Consider the following 22,880-nt stretch of genomic DNA (forward strand, 5'->3'; position numbering starts at 1 on the left):
GCCAAAGGTAGATGGGTTATTTATGAAAAACATTGTTCAGTTTTGTTGGTAAAACAAATCATTTACCGTAAGTTAGTATTTTTTTGTAATTCATACTTGATTTTCCTTTTGTGCTTGCTGCACAACTCCCATTTTCATTTTCCTCACTGGTGGCAATAGGGGATAGGTACATATCTATCCATGGGGAAAAATACACAAAGTTTTTTCTTATAATTCAATATTTTAGTACAAATTGAACGCCGTGTGTACTCCTCATCAAATAAGTCAAAAACACTATTAAGAGGTTCGTTTTGAGACTGGTCCTAGTGGACAAATATAAAACATATTATGGGATAGTTCCCATCATATGTTTTATATTTGGTAAAGAGGTAAAAACACATAAGTCATGACTTATGTGTATGTTCCCGCCATGCATAGATATATTCTTTAATATAGCATAAGTACACAACTGCATGGATTGTTAATCCACAAAGTTGTATTAATTTGTACATATCGGAAAATCTGTAAAATTGTCTCAAAGGCAGATATTATAACCTATTGCCATCTCAGTACCATTATTGTGAATTCTGTGTCGATAGTTTATACACGTTAGGAGCAATCTTGTCTATGGAAATCACATTTGCCATCGCAGTCATTGTGTTAGAAAGAACTATGTGATTTACTTAGGTGCATATTCTGTTCCCTGTACATTATATTGCAATCCTCAGTCTTGATATATGCTTTAAATATAACAGGCATAGATTTGTATAACTTAAAACAATATAGTTGCGAAGAACCGTTTAACTACATCCATATCAGAAATGTGTAGCCAATAATTCAAAATTCGTAGATAATTGAAAATTTATCAAAGTTAATCCTTGAATAATTCCTATACAATAATGCCAGTGCATTTCCATTAAGACTAATACATACATAATTTATTATTCTGCAGTAATAAATAGCTTAGTTATTCACTTATTGTTTATGTTTCTTGAATGCTCTCTTAATTATTGGAAAACACACACTAAATATAAATTTGTCACTATCTACACATATTATGGAATTAATTGGGCAAATGGTTGTATAGCACCGTCCACACAGGAGTTTTTTTGTCAGCTGTAAAATAGTTCCAAAAAAAGTGTTGTATCAACAAGTTTATTCAGGTCCAATGATTTATCTAATCAATGATCTGTTTGAATATCTTTAATAGCAGAAATATTATGTTTCTTCTCTATTTCATCGGGATAGGGGCAACTCTGCTTTTAGAGTGTTTTTAAATCATATAAATATTTCTCCATAGTTAACCCTTAACTACCCTATTTTAGTCAAGTAACTACCTACCCTCGGTCTGTGAGGTGTCGACAATTTATTACTCTCGCAAAATATAATTTTGAAATAAAACGAATTTATTTACGCATTTTTACCTTCTATTAAAATTATAGATTAATTAAAAATTACAATATTTCTTAGATAAATCAATATATCTTCATAAACTCAAGAAAAAAGGAAAAAAATCAACACATTTGTAAAATGAGATCCCGTGGTTACAGGAACATAAATTAGGAACTTTTGTTACTAATTTTCATAAATTCGAAAATCAACTTATTCATAAACACACAAATTTCAATGAAAAGTAATTACTTTTAAAAAATAACAACTAAAATTTACTAACGTCCCCGCTCTCCGACTGCTGAAAGAATTTTTTACTCACTAAATGCAAATGCGCGCACGTGTTTCGCTCTCGACGAGCGCAGGCGCGGCATTGCGGATGGCGGGAAAAAAGTACATGTACGCATTGTATTTAAAGACGCATGCACGCTTAGATTCACAAATATAATATCACTATGTCTGCGAGACCAGCGGTTGGTAGTGGGTTAACAATTTTAAACATCAAATATTAAATTATTCACTTTGGTTCTTCATTCTCATATCGGATGCATAATGCTTGACGTTAAAACATGTATTAACGATGTAAACTTTTATGTTGTATGGAATAAAGAAACGGTTTACAAGGTGACCGGTACTTAATGTTGAATGTTGAAGAAGGAACATGACAAGCATAGAGAGTATGAATATTATCTACCATTACTTATGTCGAAAAGTGTGAATGTTTTGGCGTATATATTATTTTTCATCTATTAAGTACCAGTCTCCCTGTATTTTAAACATTGCGTTTCAGGGAAAATATTTTTAATTTCTGAAATTTACTATGATAAACTCTTCTTATAATCCAACTTTAAAGTAGGAACTGTCTAGCAGCAAATGTGAAAGTTTAATAATAATTTAAATACATATTCATATACATAGTAATAATAATATTATATTGTAGTAAAATTGTAAGAACACAGTGCCTAATTATTCTTTATGTTTATTTGTTGAATGGCATTAGATTGTTGAAGTTTGTACTTGTACATATACACACATTTTATATTTGATTGATTGTGTATTCCAGTTATGTTTTTTTAATAACAATAATTTGTATATATTGTAGTATTACAACTGTATAACCTGTACAAAATATTAACAATTAATACGATAAATAAATCATCAATAAAAATTATGAAAGGCTTTTCTTGTAAAGTACACATGTACCCCTGAATATTGAATAATAATTATTCAAACCTTCCCCCCAACGAGACAGCACAGGAAACAAATATGAGAGAGGGGTGAGCATTATATTCTCGGTTTTCCAACTGCGAACTTTGAAGACTATTTTTATTTTACAAAAAACAACTTTACGTTTGCATTGAGAGCAATAGCTACAGTTATTACCATTTTAATTTTTTTAAAACATGATATCGGACAATTTTTAAACTCTCCTTTTTGGGAAAAATTTGTATACTCAATAAAGATAGATTTAAATAAAAATAAATATTTTCAAGATTTTGACTACTGGGCTAGTGCCACATTCTGACGTTTGATTTTTAGTTGATCAAATTTTATTGAATGACAAAAATTGTTTGAAAAAACTTTGTTGAAAGAGGGTTCACACTCATTCGAAGGAGAGTTTGATCAACTAAAATTGAAATGTCTGAATGAGGCATAAGGATAATATTTTATTGATACAAACCTTACTGGGTTACGAACAAACTTATAATATTTTAAAAAAACTCCTTGAAAAATGTTGCTTGTGCAATTATGGAGGACTTTAACAGCATATACAAGGAATAAAATAAAAATCACCCCCTTAACAAGTTTGCCTCAAACCCTGCCGTCGCAACAGGGGTGTATGGCCATGTCCTATACTCCAACCACAAAAGCATGGCAGTCCTGAAGAATGTCGACTTAAAAACTAAAAACAGACATACAAGTGACGTAAGGATTTAAAATTTTAAATGCCCATTGCTATATAGATAATGAAACATTTTGTAGTGTTGGTAAAGATTGTCTCTGATATTTACAAATAAAGTTTTGTCAGCGATGGTTGTCATAGTGATTTTTCAAAATGGCGAGTGGTACTAGATACGATAAGCTCGCTCGAAAAACGCGTGGTGGATGCTTTGAGGACTATCAAACCAAATTGATTTTTAAGTAAAAAAAAAATGTGTCAATACGATTGACCAATGTTCAACTTTTTTTTTATCTAAATAAGAAAAAAAAAATTATATCCACAATTACTCGATTTTTTTTTTTTTTAAACTCCCTTATTTTTTCACGAAGTTGCACTGCATAAATAAACCACTCCATGATCCTAAATAGAAACGTCTTCTTTCGCTAAAGGACGCAAGGAACTAAAAATCGCAAGCGAGTTGAAACATGTCTTCAAACATGTTGATTCGGCGTAAAACTTGAATGATGACTCACACTGAATAATGAACAGCTAAAGTAGACGGCCTTTCAATTTTAGTCGCTCAACTAAAAACTTCAACTTTGTTGAAAGGGTATTCACACTTGTCGATTAGCTTTCAAGTGTCATTCAACAGAGAGTTGATCAACTAAAATCGTCACATCTGAAGGGGGCATTGGTGACAGGCGTTAAAATCCTCTCGCTTGAATTAGGTTTGCTAGTTTCAGGCTAAATTAGGTTTGATGATAATCTTGCAAGATATGGCATTATTTATATTATTCTGTACTATAAATTTGTATATGTATATATAGAGAGATGTTTTACTATGTTGTGTTTAGACAGCTGATTAGTTGCATGAATTGTCGAGATTTTTACTGATAAGTTTCCTGATATTGTGCCCCTTTGTATGAATAACAACAATTATTAGAATGTGTGACCTATTATTTTTTCTATCCAAATAAAAAACAAAAGTTATAAACTCCCGTCGATTCAAGAAATTAAAGAACGCTGACGAAATTGTGTATTTTGATAAAAAATTCGAGTTCATCTCCCCCATAACCTTCATTTGCAATTTTTAACCAAATCGGTTTGAGAGCTCTAAAATTTAAGATTACCATTTACACAATACTTTCTTACTAATAATCATTTTAGATACATTTTTTTGTTAGAATTTTATAAAAACCAAAAGGATCCAATTTCAAAAATATTTATCGGGCCATCCAGTGGCAGCAAAGCCACCGGAACAAAAAACCGTTACAGGACAAAAACCTCTATCATGGAACATGAAGTTGGGTTCACATGTATCAATTTTGATATTAGACTTTCGAAAACGTTATGTTTGGTTAGTAGGATGGGTTGTTACGGAGAATTTGAATAATTCATCAAATTTCAACGAAAATTTTCGGGTTCTGTGAAAGTCCTATTCAAGTTTTGTTAGGTTCATTGTAGGCTAGTCGCTTGACAGAACTGAATTAACAACTTGGAAATGAAACTAACTAACTAACTAACCATCACGCCGTTTCCCCGCAGGGGTAGGCAGAGAGGACGGACCACCAAACAACTCGGTCTTGGCACACACTTCTTGCCTCATTCACATTCATACATCGTCTCATAAATACTCTTCTATTATTCTGACTCTTGACATGGCCCGACTCGAGTATCTGATTCACTTGATCGTGCCATGTCTTCCTCGGGCGTCCCCGACTTCTGCTACCATTCGCATTTGCATCATATATCCTCCTTACACTCCTATCTTCGCTCATTCGCTCTACATGCCCAAACCATCTAAGCGTCCCTTTCTTAATCTTACTCATCACGCTTACATCAGCCTTTCACTCTTTGCGGATCTCCACATTCCTCACACGATCAAACATGGTTTTACCACACATACGCCTCAGGGATCTCATTTCAACAGCATTTAATCTACTTTCATCCTTTCTTTGCCAGTTCCATGCCTCACTTCCATACATCAAGGTAGGTACCAGCTACCGTTGTGGACTGCTAACTTCGCTTCTTTGGACAATTTTTTGTTAGCGCCAACGGCGTTCAGTCTTCCATTAACGGAATTACCTGCATTTACCCTTCTTTCAATATCTCTGTCAGCCTTCCCATCTCTATTGGAAATGAACTTAATGAATTATTCGAATTCCCCGAAACAATCCGTCCTTCGACATCCATCTTTTTAATTTTGTTATTTTAAGTTAGGACATTTTTCTCTTTGGGAAAATTTTGACCCTGGAATTATTTTTATTTTCTAAAAAAATTTCTTCATAACCATTAAAGCCTAAGACACATTAATAAAAAGCATAATCTGTCATCCCCTTCATAAGTATAAATGTATTTTTCTTTTTTCTGGAATGAAAGATACTGAGTAGGCCCTGGATGGAAATTTGCTTAAAATGAGAGCAAAAGCTACAGTTATTACCATCATCACTCTATACCTCTATAGTTATCTATGATAATTTTGAACTCTCCTCCTCCTGTCATCTGTCAAATGGAATAGTGTGAATGGTATATTGACAGTAGTTTATTTATGGATAATATCTATGGGAAAAGTCGTCAATATTAAATTGTGTTCAAGTCAGTTCAACTGTGCAGGGGCGTATAACTCTCGCATAACCTTGTAACCCTGATGGGAGGAGTTATCCTCAACCCAAATTCTTATAGACAAAGCTGTTGTGGCTGAAAGCTCAGATCTCATTGGCTCAGAGCAAAAATTGTATCTTGATCTCTCGCTCTCTACCGTAGCGACTGGTGTAACAGAAAGAGAAGCTAAGCATGTGTTATGCTCCGATAAAAAAATAACGGTAATTTCCAAGACGCCATTTCGCAGATTGAAGTCAGTTGAAGGTTTTAGCGTAAATATTTTGAATTTTCTTTCACCCATCTAAAAATAATGTTGCGTGCTAGAATTCTTTAAGGTGATAAATTAATGCCGTGTGGTGTTAAAGGTTGCTCCAACGGATTCGATAATCCAGTGCTAGGAAGAAGCAGCAAGAAATACGTTTGTTTGTGTGTGCCATTTCGCGATTGAAATAAAAATACGGTACTTTTGGGATTAAAAAATAATGCGTTGCCAACGCTTAATCTTCCAATCATCATAAAATATCCGGTCTATCTCCACCAATTGAAAGAAGGACCCGATCCCGTTGTTAAATACAAGTACTAACCTCTCGTTCTTTGATAATATGTTCATGATTCCTGAATGTACTTCATTGGCAAATAATTTGACTAATTTTCCTTTTCAGACCTATCCGTATTCCGACGCGATCTTATACCACGTATTAGGAGACTAAAATTGCTAAACAAAGCCACGATTACATCAAACAAGTTCATTTAAACCTCTCCAGAATTACATCATGTAAGTACCAGTATTTTCAATGATGTTTGCTGACGACAAAGCTGTGAAAATTATATGAAACCCTTGCAGGAGAACTTGAATAACTTCTAGTGCTATTTTGTGTATATATTCTTGTATTTTTGTGCAAGGTCAAATTAAATCCTATTAAGTTGTTGCAGTAAGACTGTACCGGACGGTGTGTACCGCTCACGGCGGCCGCTATTTCATAATGGTCGAAGCGCCGAGCGTGAGCTTGGTTTTAGAACTTACGTGGGGCTTCGATACCTCGAGTCCCGCTCGCCCCCGCATCGCTTCCCCTCACCGCCTGGGCCGGCCGGCCCAGGCGCCCGCCTGGGACCAATCAACGCGCCCCTAAGCAACGCTGTACGGGGAAATAGTTTGAATTGACTATGTATTGAAATATTTAGACTAAGTTTGAGAGAGTTCGGCCGTAAATATTACGAAATAAAAGACATTGATAAAACAGCCGGACTCTCCTTAGCATAACTAGATAATAAGAATTTGTGTAAAATTAAATATAAGAAAATTAATTACGATTTCCCCTGAATATGTTGGGCCGGGGACCCCCACACTGAATGAATTATGTACAACTGATTAATAAATAAAAATGCTAGGGAGGAGTGGTTAGGATTGATTAAAAGAGCGTAAAGAGTAGAGTAGTTCTAAAGGTTGTGACCTCCGCTAATTAAATCTTAGCGGACGTCACAGCCCGCGGATCATCAACAACCCGCGAATGAAGGCAGCGCGTCGATCCCGCCCTCCCCAAAGTCGGGAGAGGGGGATTGCACAATAAATACGGCGCGCCAGCCTTCAGCTCGCTCTCTCTGCCTTGGACCGCCACCCGCTATTCTACTCTGCTCTTCCCGACCACTTCTCTCTGGATCTGAACTTGGATACTTCTTTGACTTGGCTCCCCCCTGGATTTCTGCCCCTGCCTGCCTCCTCCCGCACCGAGGATAAAGCAGATTCCGGCCCCGAACTGAGCAAGGATAAAGAAGATTCCTGTACCGACCGGAGCAAGGATAAAAGCAGATTCCTGTACCGACCGGAGCAAGGATAAAAGTAGATTCCTTTACCGACCCGAGCAAGGGTAAAGCAGATTTCTACCCGGACCTAGCGGCTAACTACGGACTGACCGGCCCCCTATTTTACAGTCTGTGTAAAAGACCTAGCTGGTCGATTACAAAGACAGAAATCCTGGGTTCGATTCCTAGTTGAGACAGTTACTTTTTATTTTTTTGTTTCTTGTTCTGTTTCATGTTTTGTTTAGATATATTAGTATTATCTTCTACTTCAATGATAAATCAATGCTCAATACATCGGTTGTACTGACCCTGTTTTGTATTACTGTCCATTGTCTTTTTGAAAATAAAAAATATTTTGATGTGTGCATAGCTGTGGGTTTTTTTTATTTTCCTTTTCCTGCATTCCAGTATTTTTTTATTATATAATTTTTTTGGACTAGTGAATGAACGATGTTAGCTGGGTGCAGGTATATTGTCTATGTTTGCTCTTTTTTTAAATGACCTTGAGATTTCTTTATGGTCCACCATATATTTACCTGTCTGGACCAAACGACCGTTTTATCTGTGGTCGTGGGGGTGACAAAATGGCGCCATACAAAAAGCCCGAAGATATCGATCTAGAGAGTGGTTTATTTATGTTTATGTGGTTCAACTTCAACCGCTTGTCAAACTTACAATTTTTCTGTTATTAATATTATGATTTAAGTTCTAACTACTTAACCATAACATTCCAATCAAGGATGAACAATAACAAAATAAAACGAAAAGTATGTTTTTAGTTAAATGTTAGTAGTTAATGTACGCTTTATTACAGAAAACTCGACTATAAATATAGTTTTTTTAATTTTTATTTCAGGACCAGCGGTGGTTTAAGCCGACTTTTGATTTTGGAAGTGACAGTGTAGCAAAGAAACCAAAAGTTGAAAATGAAGACAATCCGAATAGAGCTGAAAAACCTAGCCCGATTAAGCCGCATAAAGTAATGACTAATGCATAATAATTATTATGTATATCAGATTTCTCAGAGTTATTTCATTAAAAATTCAGTTAGGTACCACTAATATCCGCAATAAAGAATTAATTAAAAATTGAAATGATAGCAATGACGATTAGCATGACATTTTAGTTAATAATAATAATAATACTTGGATGACTTGTATAGCGCCGTTTTTGTGCAAAAACACCTCAAGGGCGCTGTACAAACTTATAATACATTTCTACAGTGATCTATGTTATTACTTAACTATTTATGGAGAAAATATACAGTACAATACTTACCTGGTAGGTCACTTGAGATTAACACTTAATTAACATTTTCTAATTGTTTAATGGCGAAATTTAGATACAGGATTTATTGGTTGATTTACAATGACAAAGTGAATTTAGGTAAAATGAAAATAATTTCTGTTGATTCTGTGACTGAGATAAATTATAATTTGCAGCCTGATGAAAATTACGACTTGAATGAGGTTCAGTTAGAGAACTTACTGGACAAATTCAAGCCCTTGGATGTTGCCGATTTGGCCGTTCATAAAAAGAAAGTTGAGGAAGTGTTAGAGTGGCTCAAGGGGGCCCTGATCAGTCCCTGCCCCGGCTGCATGCTACTCCTCACGGGCCCCTCGGGCTGTGGGAAGACTGCCACGGTGGAACTCTTGACTAAACAGCTGGGGGTCGGAATCAGCGAGTGGGTGACTCCTATTGATGTGGAATATACACGAGAATGTGGTAAGCATAACTAACTCACCACACCGTTTTTTCCGCAGGAGTAGGCAGAGAGGATGAACCACCACACAACTCTGTCTTGGCACACACTCCTTGCTTCATTCATATTAATACATTGTCTCATACAACTCTTCTGTTATTATGACTCTTGACATGGCCGACTCAAGTATTTGATTCACTTGATCGTGCCACATCTTTCTCGGGTGTCCCCGACTTTTTCTATCATTCACTTTTTCATCACAGTTTGATTTGAACGCTGTAAAACTAATTAAGGTTTGTTTATACTAAAAACAAGAAATGCATTACATATAAATCTATTATTTATTATTACATCTGGAGCCAGGATGCGGCTAATGGCCTCCGCCAATACGTTGGTGACCGCATCCTACCAGCACCAAACGCCACTCCTGAGTGAGCGCTGGGCCCAAGCTCACTCAAGACCACGCCCTGCATAGTTGTTAATTACTCTGTTGTTAATTTATTTTTCTTCATATATTTTTTCATTTTTCACATACCTATTGTACAAAAAATATGTATATATATATATATGGGACGTGTGGGATTGCACTAACCTCCCAACATCCTGGAATAAAAATTATTATTATATTGGAATGCCGAGCTCCAACCTCGCAACCTAATTCCTCCGTAATGTGCCGAGTATATCAGATTACCATATAGATACGCCTGCGCACAACGGATACAAATTATTCATATCCATTGGGTAATTTAGCTGTCACTTCAGAAGTTAATACAGTGCAAATATCTTAATTCTTGTTCATTTAAATGCTAGACCCTTTTGCTTACCATTTGCTTATCTTTCGACATCCCTCCTGTGCAGACTGTTGGTAAAATGTTATGTTTGTTTTTTATTTAATAGTTCCATTACTGTTTCTATACTTGATGATTCGGGTACCTTTTCCTGAAGTAGCTTTAGCTCATGACTGCGTAAGAATGTTTATATTTAATTGCAGGCGGAAGCACTTACACCTTTCATGAAAAGCAGTCAGATAAATTCTGTGAATTTATATTGAAGGCTTCATCTTTCCCTTCTCTATTGAGCGGTGCGAATTCTAGAAGAATTATATTAGTTGAAGACTTTCCTAACACATTTCTTAGAGATCCATCCGAGTTTTTCAATATTCTGCAGTAAGTAATCTTCGCATAATCTGCATTTAAAAAATATATATATATTCAAAATTTATTGAGATTTTATGCATGCAGATAGTATTTTGATTGAATTGTTTTTTATTATAGAATATACAAAGAGAGAGGAAAGTCGCCATTGATATTTATCTGCACAGACACGAGGGATGGAGGACTGAATATGTCGTGGAACTTGTTTCCAGCAAACATTCAAGAAAAACATGGCATTGATCATATCAGGTTAGCATTTATGTATTCGTCATCACAATCAGAGGCGGCTCTAGAAGTCCAGAAATGGAAGGTCAATCGAAAAAAAAAAGAATATGATATGTTAATACATATTGCTAATGCGTATTAAATATTAATTAATTTAAAAAAAAATAAAATTAAACGTTAGAATGAAGGACTAATTGTACCTAAGCATTTAAACAAATATGGACAAAGAACACTGATTAGAGTCTAATACAAAATATAGGTAGATACTATCACTGTTGTGTATATGTTTTTATATTTTTAAAACAAATTGTTATTTTTTATTGTTATCACTGTTGTCATTAAGTAAAATATATTTTATCTTTTTTTAATATTTTTTATGTGAAAAGTTGCCATCGACAAACTACTGAAAAGTAGTTTATTGGAACTTTTCTGTTTTTTCTGTATTTTATTTTATTATTTTCTGTATTATATATTTTTGTCTTGCTTTCTTTAAATAAAAAAAAAAATAAAAATAAAAAAAAAATAAATAAATAAAAACCAGTACTCACATATTCTGAAGCCGGTAGTACAATATTGTTTAATTTGAGATTATTTATCTTATTATTTACACATATAACTAATTAATGCTTTTTTTTTCTTTTGAAACATCTTTTCCTCCTAATAGTTTTTAAATCACTAATTCCAACCTCAGTCCATTGTTTATAAGTAGATTTAAAAAGTAAACAATCAAAGCAAAAGTACCCATACGTTCATTTTATTGCACCCGCAAAACTACTGACAAAAATTATAACTTTTCGTTTTAAAATATCGTTTTTAACCCTTTATTTTTCTCTCTTGAGACATAAACTAATTGTCACTTTATTTGAATACTTTTGTCATGATTCAATGAATTGTTTGCGATTTCTTTCGATACGATATCCACAGAATTTAACATTTTAAATTATTCCATGCAAATTACATCAACAATGACATAATTTCGCACACTATTCAAGTTCAAGATGGCTATCGTTTATCACACAAAGACTTGATTGATATTTTTCACATCTTCCTCTAATACCTTAATAATCTTAGGTCGTAGATATCTCTATCTCACCGCGGTCATGTCCGAAAACACCTTACAAAATAAATTTTGTATGATACTAAGGGGGTATTTTACTATGTCGGGCTAAATATCTGACTAGCTATCCGTTGGCTGGCTTTAAAGATCAGAATAACTTCGTTATTCAACGGCGACCGTTTCACCATTGTTTCCGAGCTTCCGGATAGATAACACTCGAAATAGTCTGGCAACATCGCAAAATGTTTGCAGTTACTCCATCTACTGCCACGGCTGTCATGCGTCACAGTCCGCACACAGCGAAGTGTGCATTTTTTTGGTTATGTTATGTTGATTATCAGGTCATTTTAGATAGATTCGTGTCGAATTAATACATTGTTTCTTATTTTGAACACAATCAAATAATTCAGGATGGATCATACAAGCATTCAAATTCATTCAACAAAATTCGACTCACTTCTCCGCTGTCAAACTCGGAATGTTTTGACGCCATCTTTGATTCGAGGAATAGCGCCTAACGTCTGGTTCGAGCACTGATTAGTCAAATCGAACTTTAACCCGAGCGTTAGCGTTATTCAGATATAGTGAAAACGAAAAAATGACTAATCCGCGGATTAGTGCTTAGTCAGAACATAATCAGAGATAGTGAAATACCCCCTTAGCATACTTCAGACATGATAGTGTTTACCTCCTTTGTCTCTATAGCAAAGAGAAATAAAGTAGATTGTTTTGGGACAAAATTTAAAGTGACCCATGCTAGGACATGCAATAGCTTCTCATTTGGACACTAGATGGCACTGAAACGAATCGAAAAAATGTACGAATCTGCACAAATAAAAAACTAAATTAATAATCGGGTAGTTTATTTAATCCTTTTTTTATATTAATACTATTGCAGCATATTTTTGGGAGGTCATTACCCAAATGACCTTCTAAGAAGAGCCGCCACTGATCACAATGCCCTATTCCATTTTTAAACTGAATCACAGGAAGTAACTTGACTTTCATATTTCCAATTTTAAAAAAGGTCCGCGAAAGTGCCATATGTACGCTCATTCAAATATAGATTAAAAAATACTTATCTGAAAAAATATAATTCTATCATGATAGGTATAAAGAGTTAAAAATAAATAATTTTAGATTATTTAATTTTTACAATCTCCTGGAAAAAATCTTCACGTGGTATCAAAATAAATCAAAAATATATTTGAATTAAAAATAAGCATTTGTTACTTAATCAACCAATAAAAGTAATCACAGTTTATAAATTTGAAATCACTCTCCTAAAATTTGTTGTTTTTTAACTTGATTTAACTTATTATAGATAGGTACTTAAGTGCTTATCTGGTTTTTCTAATTATTTCTCAGCACGTCAATCAGTTCCAATTTTGAAAAGTTCGTACTCGTTTACAAACTTACAAAGAAAAATGTTGTTTTTTTTTTTCAGTTTCAATTCTGTGGCAGTTACTGGAATGAAGCAAGCCTTGAAAAGAATCACAGTTTTGTTACAAAAGCAAAAAACACCTCTGAAAATACCTGATCAGGAATGTATTGATAGCATCATCAACTCCTCGATGGGGGACATCCGATCTGCAGTCAATAATCTTCACTTTGCTTCTCTCAAAGGTTTGTGAGTCTTAAAAAATAATGATTTGAAATTAAAATACTATGCCGAGATTAAGTAGAAATGTTTGATTTTGAATTGTGATTATGTACTGCTTACCAAATAATCCTTTTTGAATTATTTTTATTACATAAACTAGCTGTACCCTACCTTATTGCCCTGGCTCAGTCTGTCTGTGCGGATAGAGAAACAATAGCGCGTTTTGTTTTTACGTACAACGACAAACTGTCGCTGTTTTCCAAAAAAGTATTATTTTATTTGTCTCAGGTGAAATCTATATAATATAGGTATATAAAAACATGCACGTATTCCAAAGCAACTTTGTGCCACAATTTCATGGCAATCGGTGAAGAAATTTTGGAGATTTAAGATTTTGAAGAAACAAACATTAACATTTTTACTTATATGGATTATGCATTATTTTTGCTAACCAATGTTTTCCAACGTAATCAAATGATCGTAATCAAAAAGATTGTGTGCAAAATATTTTAATTATCGTAAGGGTATTTGATCGTAAATCACCATTTGATTGTATTATTTTATTACAATCATTTCCTTATTCATTTACTTATTATTTGCCTACAATCATTTTGCTTACGATCATTTGATTACGATCATTTGATTACGATCATTTTGTAAACAATCATTTTGTTTACAATCATTTTACCTATAGCCATTATTTTTCAGGAAGTAACATTTCCATAAAGTCACAACCAAAATTGAAAGAAGTCAAAGGAAAGAAAGATAAAAAGGGCAAAGAAAAGAACCTTTCAAAATTATCTTCCATGGGCAAAGACGAGATTGTCACCATCATGCACGGTGTGGGCAGAGTATTAAATCCAAAAAGTTAGTACTTCTTTTTATATGCCACAGATAATGTATGCTCTTTGAATATCGTCACAGGAAAGCAATAAAATAAACTTTAAAACCAGTAGCAAATGAATTTCCGTAGAGCCAAGCTATAATGCACAGAAAAGTAAGACACTATATTTTTGGATATTTGAAGGTTTTACTGAATAGATATGACAATTCTGTACATGCACAGCTTCTGGAGTTGCTTCTCCCAACTTTGCCTTTGGCAGCTCACTGGACGTCTTCTCCTGGAATTGCACTCAGAATTTTTAGCGGAATTCGATCTTCTGTCATGATTATCTTCTTTTAGTACACAGCCAAATGAATTCTATGGAGAGTAACAGGTATTTCTTAATATATACTTTTTTTTTCATGTTTCAGTGACTGAGAAACTAACCGCCAAAGATCATAAACGATTCACCCACAGCCCTGAGAGTATCGTAGATTGCTTCCAAATGCAGCCTGCTTCGTTTGTCGGCTACATCCATGAAAATTACCTGCCGCACTTCTCGGACATCCATTATGTGGAGCGGGCGACCGACGCGCTCAGCGACGCTGACTGTTTCATGAGCGAGTGGAGAGAGAAGTACGGGAAGATGTACGGGATTACCGTCGCGGTGGCCGGACTGATGGTCGCCAACAAGGCACCCGTATCTTCCTGGCATCCCATCAGGGCACCCAAGAAAGAGAAAATTATATACCCGTATGTACCATAACTCGATTGTTAACTATAACGCCGTTTCGATACAAAGATAGGCAGAGAGGGTAACCGAATAAAATAGAAAATGAAAAAAGAATAGGATAGGTTATTTGTTTGTTTGGTATTTTTCCTCAATGCTTTTTAGTCTGTTTTGTCATGGAACCTGCAAAGAAAATGAAACCTTATACGCCTCCATGCTAATATATATATCATCTTCTGTTACGACCCAACCGAAGTATTTGTTTAATTTGATTGTGTCTTCCTGGGGTGCACACGACTTCTTCCATTCAAATTAATGTAAAACGTATCATCTTATTTTAACACACTAAAAGAAGAGATAACAGATGAGGGATTTCCTCATCAGCCTTCATATAGTACTGATTATAATACCTAACTTTGTATCTGGAAGTTATGGTTCTTAGTTTTGTTGAAATTTATTACATTTTATTGTTATGTATTATTTTATCTATAAATGTATTGTTTTGTAAATTTTTCGTTTTATATAATCTTTTGTTTTGTATAAATTTTTTAATTCATATTCCTTTCTCACAAATTTAATTTACTTATTCCATAATATGCTGTCTCAGTAGAGGTAAAGTCACAAGGAGGAAATCCATAATTGGTTTTATTTTACTATATAATACTTATGTACAAACTGATTAAATGTAAACTGTCGATTTCCCGAAAATTAATAAATAAATAATACATACATAGAACATACAAGCAATATAATGCATAAAATATTATGAACTTTACTAAAATTAATCACGGTTATATTGAGAAATTACTAAACTAAGTATGCCTCAATACTTCTAGGCAGATCTCAACTAAGGGGTACAGTTTAATTACTGAGTGATTTTTATACAAAATATGAAATTTTATTGTTTCAGGACAGGAATACCCCTAGTGGAAAAGGACCAGCTTATCTGTGGAAAAGTGCTGGCCACAGATTTCAAGGGATTTTGTAACATCATTTACGATGGGTCTGTAAATGAAGATAACAGCCTAATAGAAGAGTATTCAATATTTGAGTAGTGCCAATGTTTTGATATTTTATAGTTCGGATTGTTGGAATCTTATGAAGTATTTTGTAATTTCTTAAATTTTGTAAATTAAAACATTTTTAAAATGAACTTCCATCTTTTTTAAATTTATTTTGCACTGGGAAGTAAGTTGATTAATCTGTATAAAAGATTATATATATTTTTAGTAAAATTTTTATAGATAGAGGTTTCTAGTAAGTTATAAATAAATGTGTATTTTTCTAATATTATATTTTTTGTAAAGTAATACCTACTCGTATTTTGAAAACATTATAGATTGGCAAATGTGTTGATAGAAGAGGTAAGTAGGTACATACGATTTTATAAATATAAGGAGCAAATTTAGTCAGTCTCCTCAAGTTCATTATAACCGAGTTTGACTATACATATTTAAATATGCTCCAATGATTTCTCAGAAGACGAAGTGGAAGTTGCGAAAGACATTCAGTGCAGTGTAACAGTTGAACGCAGGATTATGATGAAAGGCCAAGGTAAGAAGTAAGAATTTATATGATATTATTAAAATGCTGAAGGAAACAAAGAATGAAACTCTACCAACCTTTGTGGCTCAGCATCTACACAAACTACCGCCTGTCAATTTCGATCACGTAGATGTCACATGTCTCCTAAAAGATATCATGACATTAATGCGTAAACTAACCACAATTCAGTTGCAAATGTCCAAATAAACCGATTTGTAAGTGTTGCGCTCTGAAATGGCTCTCCTAAGGAATGAACTGAAAATAAATAACCATATTCCAAATCAAGACGTAAACACATCGCCGTCCTTGAACACATTGAAGATCACCATACCGGTAATGGTAGATACGAACCGCTCAAGCTCACGGTCGCCAACTAATGGATTACATTCGTACAATGCACACTGCAATAATGTGATAACCCCGCCCGCGCCCCTCGCATTAGCTGCCTCACCTGTCATGCAATCTCCTCAATCATGGAATATAGTAGCGGCGTCTAGCTCTCTCACACAACAGCAACAAGTCATACTACAGACATCACAGGTACATCACCCGGGTATGGATGAATCAGCCAAAGGTGCACGCACACAATCTCACAAAAATACATTTAAACCAGAGACAACTAATTTTAATACGGATGGTTATAAAACCATTACAAGAAAACTAAGGAGATCGAGAAATATTAAGGCAACAGCGATGGAGAACTCCCTCAAAATAACTGAGTTAAAAACAATTGTCGATTCTCAATGTGTCGAGGTTCGACAATAGCGTAACTGAGGACAATATTCGAAACTTTATCAATAGTAAAATAAAAGGAAGTAACATCCAAGTAGAAAAATAATACAACGAAATCCCACCCAGTTTGGATCTTTCAAGTTGACTATACCGAATACGGATTTCAAAACCAAACAAAATTAAGATAATTTCGATAAACTGCAAAAGTTTCAAAAGAAACCTTGAGATGTGTGCGACTTTTGCAAGAAACGTGGTTATTACAAAACGAAACATCGAATCTATCCAAAATTCATCCGAACTTCTAGGGATGGGGTACCTCTGCTACGGCGCCGACCCTACGGAGGAGTCGCAGTACTTTGGAGAATCAAGCTGCAAGCTTAACAAATACCGTGTGGAGATGACCCTGTCGCTGGTATTCAGATAACCACCAACGGAGGGACAATAAGCATACTGACTGTCTACATGCCGGTATGTCATGCGGACAACCTTACCGACTTCACCAACTACCTTTCCAAAATACATACGATCATTCAAGATAAAAAACACTCTGAAACCATTGTTATGGGAGATTTCAACGCTCACACATCCTCCATATACAGGAAAGAACTCAACATTTCTACACTGAAAATAACTGCAGTTGTATCGATATTGAAAGACTAACGAATGACACATATACATATATTAGCGATGCACACAATACCACTTCTTGGCTCGATCACTGTAAATGCACTAATAATCTTAAGAACAAAATAGATAGTCTGAAAATACACTATGAGACCGACTGGTCCGATCACCGGCCGACATCTTGCATAATCGCTGCTGAAAAACTACCTGCAACTATTTTTAATATTCCACAAAAGCCTAATAACATAATATGGAGAAGAAATAACAATAAGAAAATCAGTAAATATACGTCTGTGGCAGAAGCATTACTTAGTGTAATCTACCAAAGACACTCCAAATCCATTTGTAATTCGGATTGTATATGTGACAAATGCGACCATATACAAAACATGGACATCGTCGAAGCCCTAAGCAAGGCTGCCAATACTGTATTTTATCGGGAGAACGATCAAAGCGAACCAAAAACACATTGTGACATTGCTGGGTGGAATCAACAAGTTAAGGAACACTACGAAAATTCCAGATCGGCGTTAATGGAGTGAATTAAAAATGGGAGACCACTACTTGGTCCCATTGCGAATGAAAGAAAACGGAAAAGGAAGGAGTTCAAAATAGCTCTTAGACACTGCCAAAGCTCTTCTGAACAAACAAAGATGGATGATATCGTAAAATCACTTGACACAAAGCAGTTCGCCCAATTCTGAAAGAATCGCAATAACCTCATCAAACTAAAAACTCGAATCGCCAGCCAAATTGATGGGTCCACAAACACGGAGAAAATTGCTACTACTTTTATAAGAACCTTTGCAGATATATCCGCAAATGAAGTACCGACTGTCCCTGATATTATGGAATATGATGGACAAACGTTTACCTCTCTGGAAGTGATATAATGAAGGCACTAAGGCTGGTGACTCCGTCGACGCTGTCACTCCGGGACATGATAGTCTAAGTATTTAACACATACATATAGAGATAGAGATACAGAGGTAGATACATACCTAAACTACTAAACATACTGTTCAACGCAATCCTTTAACACAACCATCTACCGGGTGCAATGACGAAAACAATTATAACTCCAATCCTGAAATGGGGACAGCCTGACATGACCAAGTCCAGAAATTACCGGCCAATATCCTTAGCAACTATAACTGCAAGATTTTTGAAAGGGTAATATTAAATGAAATACATTATAAATTAATGTCTAAAGATAACCAGATGGACTTTAAATGTAGAATATCCACTAATATGGCAATATACACTGCAAAACAAATAATAGAATATATTAAATCAAATAAAACACTTTGTTTATTAACCACGACTTTTTTATTATTACATCTACAGGTTTCGCTACAGTCGAGCTTCATCAGGATGTGAAATATAACTAAGTTAAGCGAAACCGGTAGATGTAATAATAAAAAAGTCGTGGTTAATAAACAAAGTGTTTTATTTGATTTAATATATAATGTCTAACCACAAAGTGATTGCTTCCTACGAAAAAAAAAAATAATAGAATTCTACAAGAAACGAAAAACTACCATATACGGATGCTTCTTAGACCTAAGTAAAGCCTTCGACAGGGTCTTTCATAAAACATTATGGGATAAATTGAAAGCTAGGAATATACCTACCATATATATATAAACACACTATCCTGATGGCACTCCCAGCAGGAAAATGTTATACGGTGGGCATGTACATACTTCCAGCCGATATACTTGCGGTCGGAAGTAAGGCAAGAAGGGTGTATGTCCCCCATCCTGTTTAATGTATACATGGACGAGTTGTCAAGTCGCCTGGACATCAGAGCGGGCTGTGGCATTAATAATGTATGCATAAACCATATAAGCTCCGTCGATCAAGGGATTAAGATTACTGCTAAATATTTGTGAAGAATATGGAAAACAGCATAATATGATGTACAACCCGAAGAAGACAGAATTGATTGCGTTCCACCACGGAAAAAATCCAGATACAATTAAGATACTCCCCATACACCTTAACGCGGCAAGAATAAATTCATCTTCAAACATAAAATACTTGGGGCACATTATTAATCAAGACCTTTCGGACGATGGCGATATCGAATGACAAAGGAGAAGCCTAAGCATGGTGTCTAATATGATAGCCCACAGATTTTGCAAATGCAGAAATACTGTTCAACGCATTCTGTACTGGCCCGTATACGTGTGAGACATGGTGTCGCTACCGAACTTGCTCGGTGGAACGACTCTGAATTCAATTTAATGACGCCTGTAGAATCATATTTGGATACCGAAGATACAGCAGCGCATCGACAATGTTCACGGAATTAGGACTAAATGTATTTGGAGCCAAGATGCGGCTAATGGCCTCCGCCAACACGGTGGTGACCGCAGCCTACCAGTGTCAAGCACCACTCCTGAGTGAGCGCTGGGCCCAAACTCACTCAAGACCACGCCCTGCATAGTTGTATTTAATTGTTAATTTATTATTCTTCGTCTATTTTTGCATTTTTCACATATATATTGTACAAAAAATATGTATATCTATATAGGACGTGTGGGATTGCACTAACCTCCCCACATCCTGGAATAAAAAATATTATTATTATTGTTATTATTAAAAAAACTCTGTAAATAAAAAAGCGAAAATGGTTTGGTAGTATGTACAGCTTTATTTGTAAAATCTTTACTATTTGTCTGTATACAGAAACATTATTAGAGGGCTACATAAATCTTCCATTAAAGGTAAGCTCTTATGGGAGGCTAATCAGTTAACAGAACTTCGGGTGACACCTGCCAAGTAGTCGCAGAAATGACAAGTGCAGCTAACACCATATCTCTTGTTCGACTTGCCATGTTTGTCAACAAACCGATCGTCGATTATAAGGAAACAAATGGTGCCCGTGCTAATGTGTTCTCCGCATTGTGACCTTTGAAAATGATCTTCGAAATTTTATTTTTTATTTTATTTATTTAAGAAAACCAACAGATTTTTTTACAACTTTAAATAATAAACTTACAAACAATACAAATAAAATCTAATGACAGGTTTTCACGTAAACATAAAATTATAACAACAAACTAAGAGCTAAAAATATTTACAAATATACAAAATTGTAAATATTAAATAAAATTAAAATAACATAGGAAAGAATACAAATAAAATATATCAATTTTATCCTCTCTGACAACACCAATAATCACTAATATATGTATATACCTACAACTAAACTGAACAAATGTTTATAAAATGAATCACAAGCAACTGGAAAGGGTTCATATCAACAACATGATAACTTGCCTATGTTATTAATAATTATTTAATAATAGCTAAGGTATATTTTTTAAATGTTCCTAAACTACACGAAAATATGTCAATATCATTAAAATTCTTATTATATAAGTTACAAGCTCTGAATATAAAAGCGTTTTGTCTGAGATTAGTAGAACATTTTTGAAGATGAAAAAGTGATTTGTCTCTAGTTCTAAAACTTGGGACTCTAAATTTAATCTCAGACAAAAGGGGCGAACAATCAATAAGGCCATTGATATTATATCTGCGGAGTCTCTTCTAGTTTTTAATGGCAGTAGTCCATAATATTTCATCGAACTGTTAATGTCGTGGTTACCAATATTCATCTTAAAATTTAATGATTGATTTTTTTTTTTTTTTCAATGCGCGTTACATAAATATTTTATTGAGGATTCCATATGGGAGAAGCAAATTCAAGATGACTGCGAACTTAAGAAAAATACAATATTTTAAATGTTTGAATATTATTCAATTCTTTTCCAATACGGAATAAGAATCCGAACATTCTAAGGGCTTTCTTCACAATCATATCAACAAGCGCCTTGAATGTAAGTTTACTGTCAAGCAGAACACCTAAGTCACGAATTTGTCTAACCTTTATAAGTACTCGGCTGGCTATATGGTAGTTATTTTGTTTCTAGTGAAGGTAATAACATAACATTTTGAGGTGTTCATGTTGAGATGATTGATAATACAGTAGTCATCAAGTCTATGTAGATCTTCTTGTAATTTATAGCAGTTAATAATAGAATTAATAGAAAGGAATATTTTCATATCGTCGGCAAAGAGTAGAGCATTTTATAATGTCGTTGATGAAAATTGTAAACGGCAACGGTCCCAGGTGAGATCCTTGGGGCACACCTGAACGTATATTGAACTGAAGAAATAAGTCACAATGGACTGCTGGATCTGGATAACATTTACATATTCTCGCTCTCGAGTGATTAATCTCACACTCACTCTTCACACGGGTTGGTCAATCTCGTACTAATTACTATTCATCTAACATTCTGTCGTCTGCCGCATTCATATCCCATTTAATACATTCCTCCTTCTCCCACCGAACGAACAACTCACGATTACTGTTGCCTTTCAACAAACACTCTTTATCGTGTAATATGTATTATCTTTTAACTTGAATGTATCTGCATATAAGCGCCTCCTGCTTCGACTAATAACTAAAAACTACACATAATTATTTTTCATATTATCTTTTGACACATGAGTTGCGTCGATGCTCATTCTTTGTAATCTTTATTTTCAGTGTCGAATGTACATAATTAGAATATATAATGTAAAATAACACAAGAAACCGATAAACACCGCAAAACAGGATGAAGACGAAACTAAAAGCAAAACGAAAAGGATTCCTCGGAGGGCAGGAATGACCTGCTGCTGTCCATCTGACAGGGAGCCAAACTGAAGAAGGCGGTGACCGTGGACAAGAGTGCCCCTGCCATTTCTGGCAAAGCGACTGCAGTGACCCCCGTAAATGCGGGTAATGGAGTGGGTCCCCGAGGTCCCGGGCCCGCTATGAATGGGGGCCCCCCGTCCCTCGGTGGATTGTTTGCGGGAGGAATGCCCAAACTTAGGGCTACAGGAAAAGGATTCGGTAAGATATTTGCACAATATTAACATTTTCATTGTTGCTTTTCCTGTTTTATTTTGATTTCAGTATACTTCTTTGACACAATTAGCAAGTTTTTCCTCAACAGAGAATAGGTCCTTATGATT

The 22,880-nt window shown here is 34.8% G+C and overlaps 1 protein-coding gene across 2 annotated transcripts; it reads left to right on the plus strand.

Annotated features, from left to right (window-relative positions):
* The first annotated feature begins 5,752 nt into the window (after positions 1-5,752).
* Rad17 (Rad17 checkpoint clamp loader component) lies at positions 5,753-16,097 on the plus strand. Of its 2 annotated transcripts, none has more exons than XM_089636098.1 (10): positions 5,753-5,849; positions 8,298-8,418; positions 8,508-8,630; positions 9,094-9,376; positions 10,345-10,519; positions 10,628-10,756; positions 13,237-13,415; positions 14,101-14,259; positions 14,647-14,968; positions 15,856-16,097. In XM_089636098.1, the coding sequence occupies exons 2-10, from the start codon at positions 8,392-8,394 to the stop codon at positions 15,998-16,000; spliced, it is 1,542 nt and encodes a 513-aa protein (XP_089492224.1). In that variant the 5' UTR covers positions 5,753-5,849; positions 8,298-8,391; the 3' UTR covers positions 16,001-16,097. The 2 variants fall into 2 exon arrangements, with proteins under 2 accessions (XP_089492224.1, XP_089492225.1); XM_089636099.1 differs by having other exon boundaries at positions 15,861-16,058.
* The last annotated feature ends 6,783 nt before the right edge of the window (positions 16,098-22,880 follow it).

This window comes from Hesperophylax consimilis, chromosome 10, assembly GCF_061612785.1.
Source record: "Hesperophylax consimilis isolate HC1 chromosome 10, BYU_Hcon_1.0, whole genome shotgun sequence".
Lineage (NCBI taxonomy): Eukaryota > Metazoa > Arthropoda > Insecta > Trichoptera > Limnephilidae > Hesperophylax > Hesperophylax consimilis.

What these genes read in the sequence shown, in the direction of transcription:
- Rad17 (XM_089636098.1), top strand. Translation starts at nt 8,392, where the DNA reads ATGAACAATAACAAAATAAAACGAAAA. An exon ending in GAGTTTTTCAATATTCTGCA is followed by an intron (nt 10,520 to 10,627) that starts GTAAGTAATCTT and finishes TTTTTATTATAG; the next exon opens with AATATACAAAGAGAGAGGAA. An exon ending in CAGAGTATTAAATCCAAAAA is followed by an intron (nt 14,260 to 14,646) that starts GTTAGTACTTCT and finishes TTCATGTTTCAG; the next exon opens with TGACTGAGAAACTAACCGCC.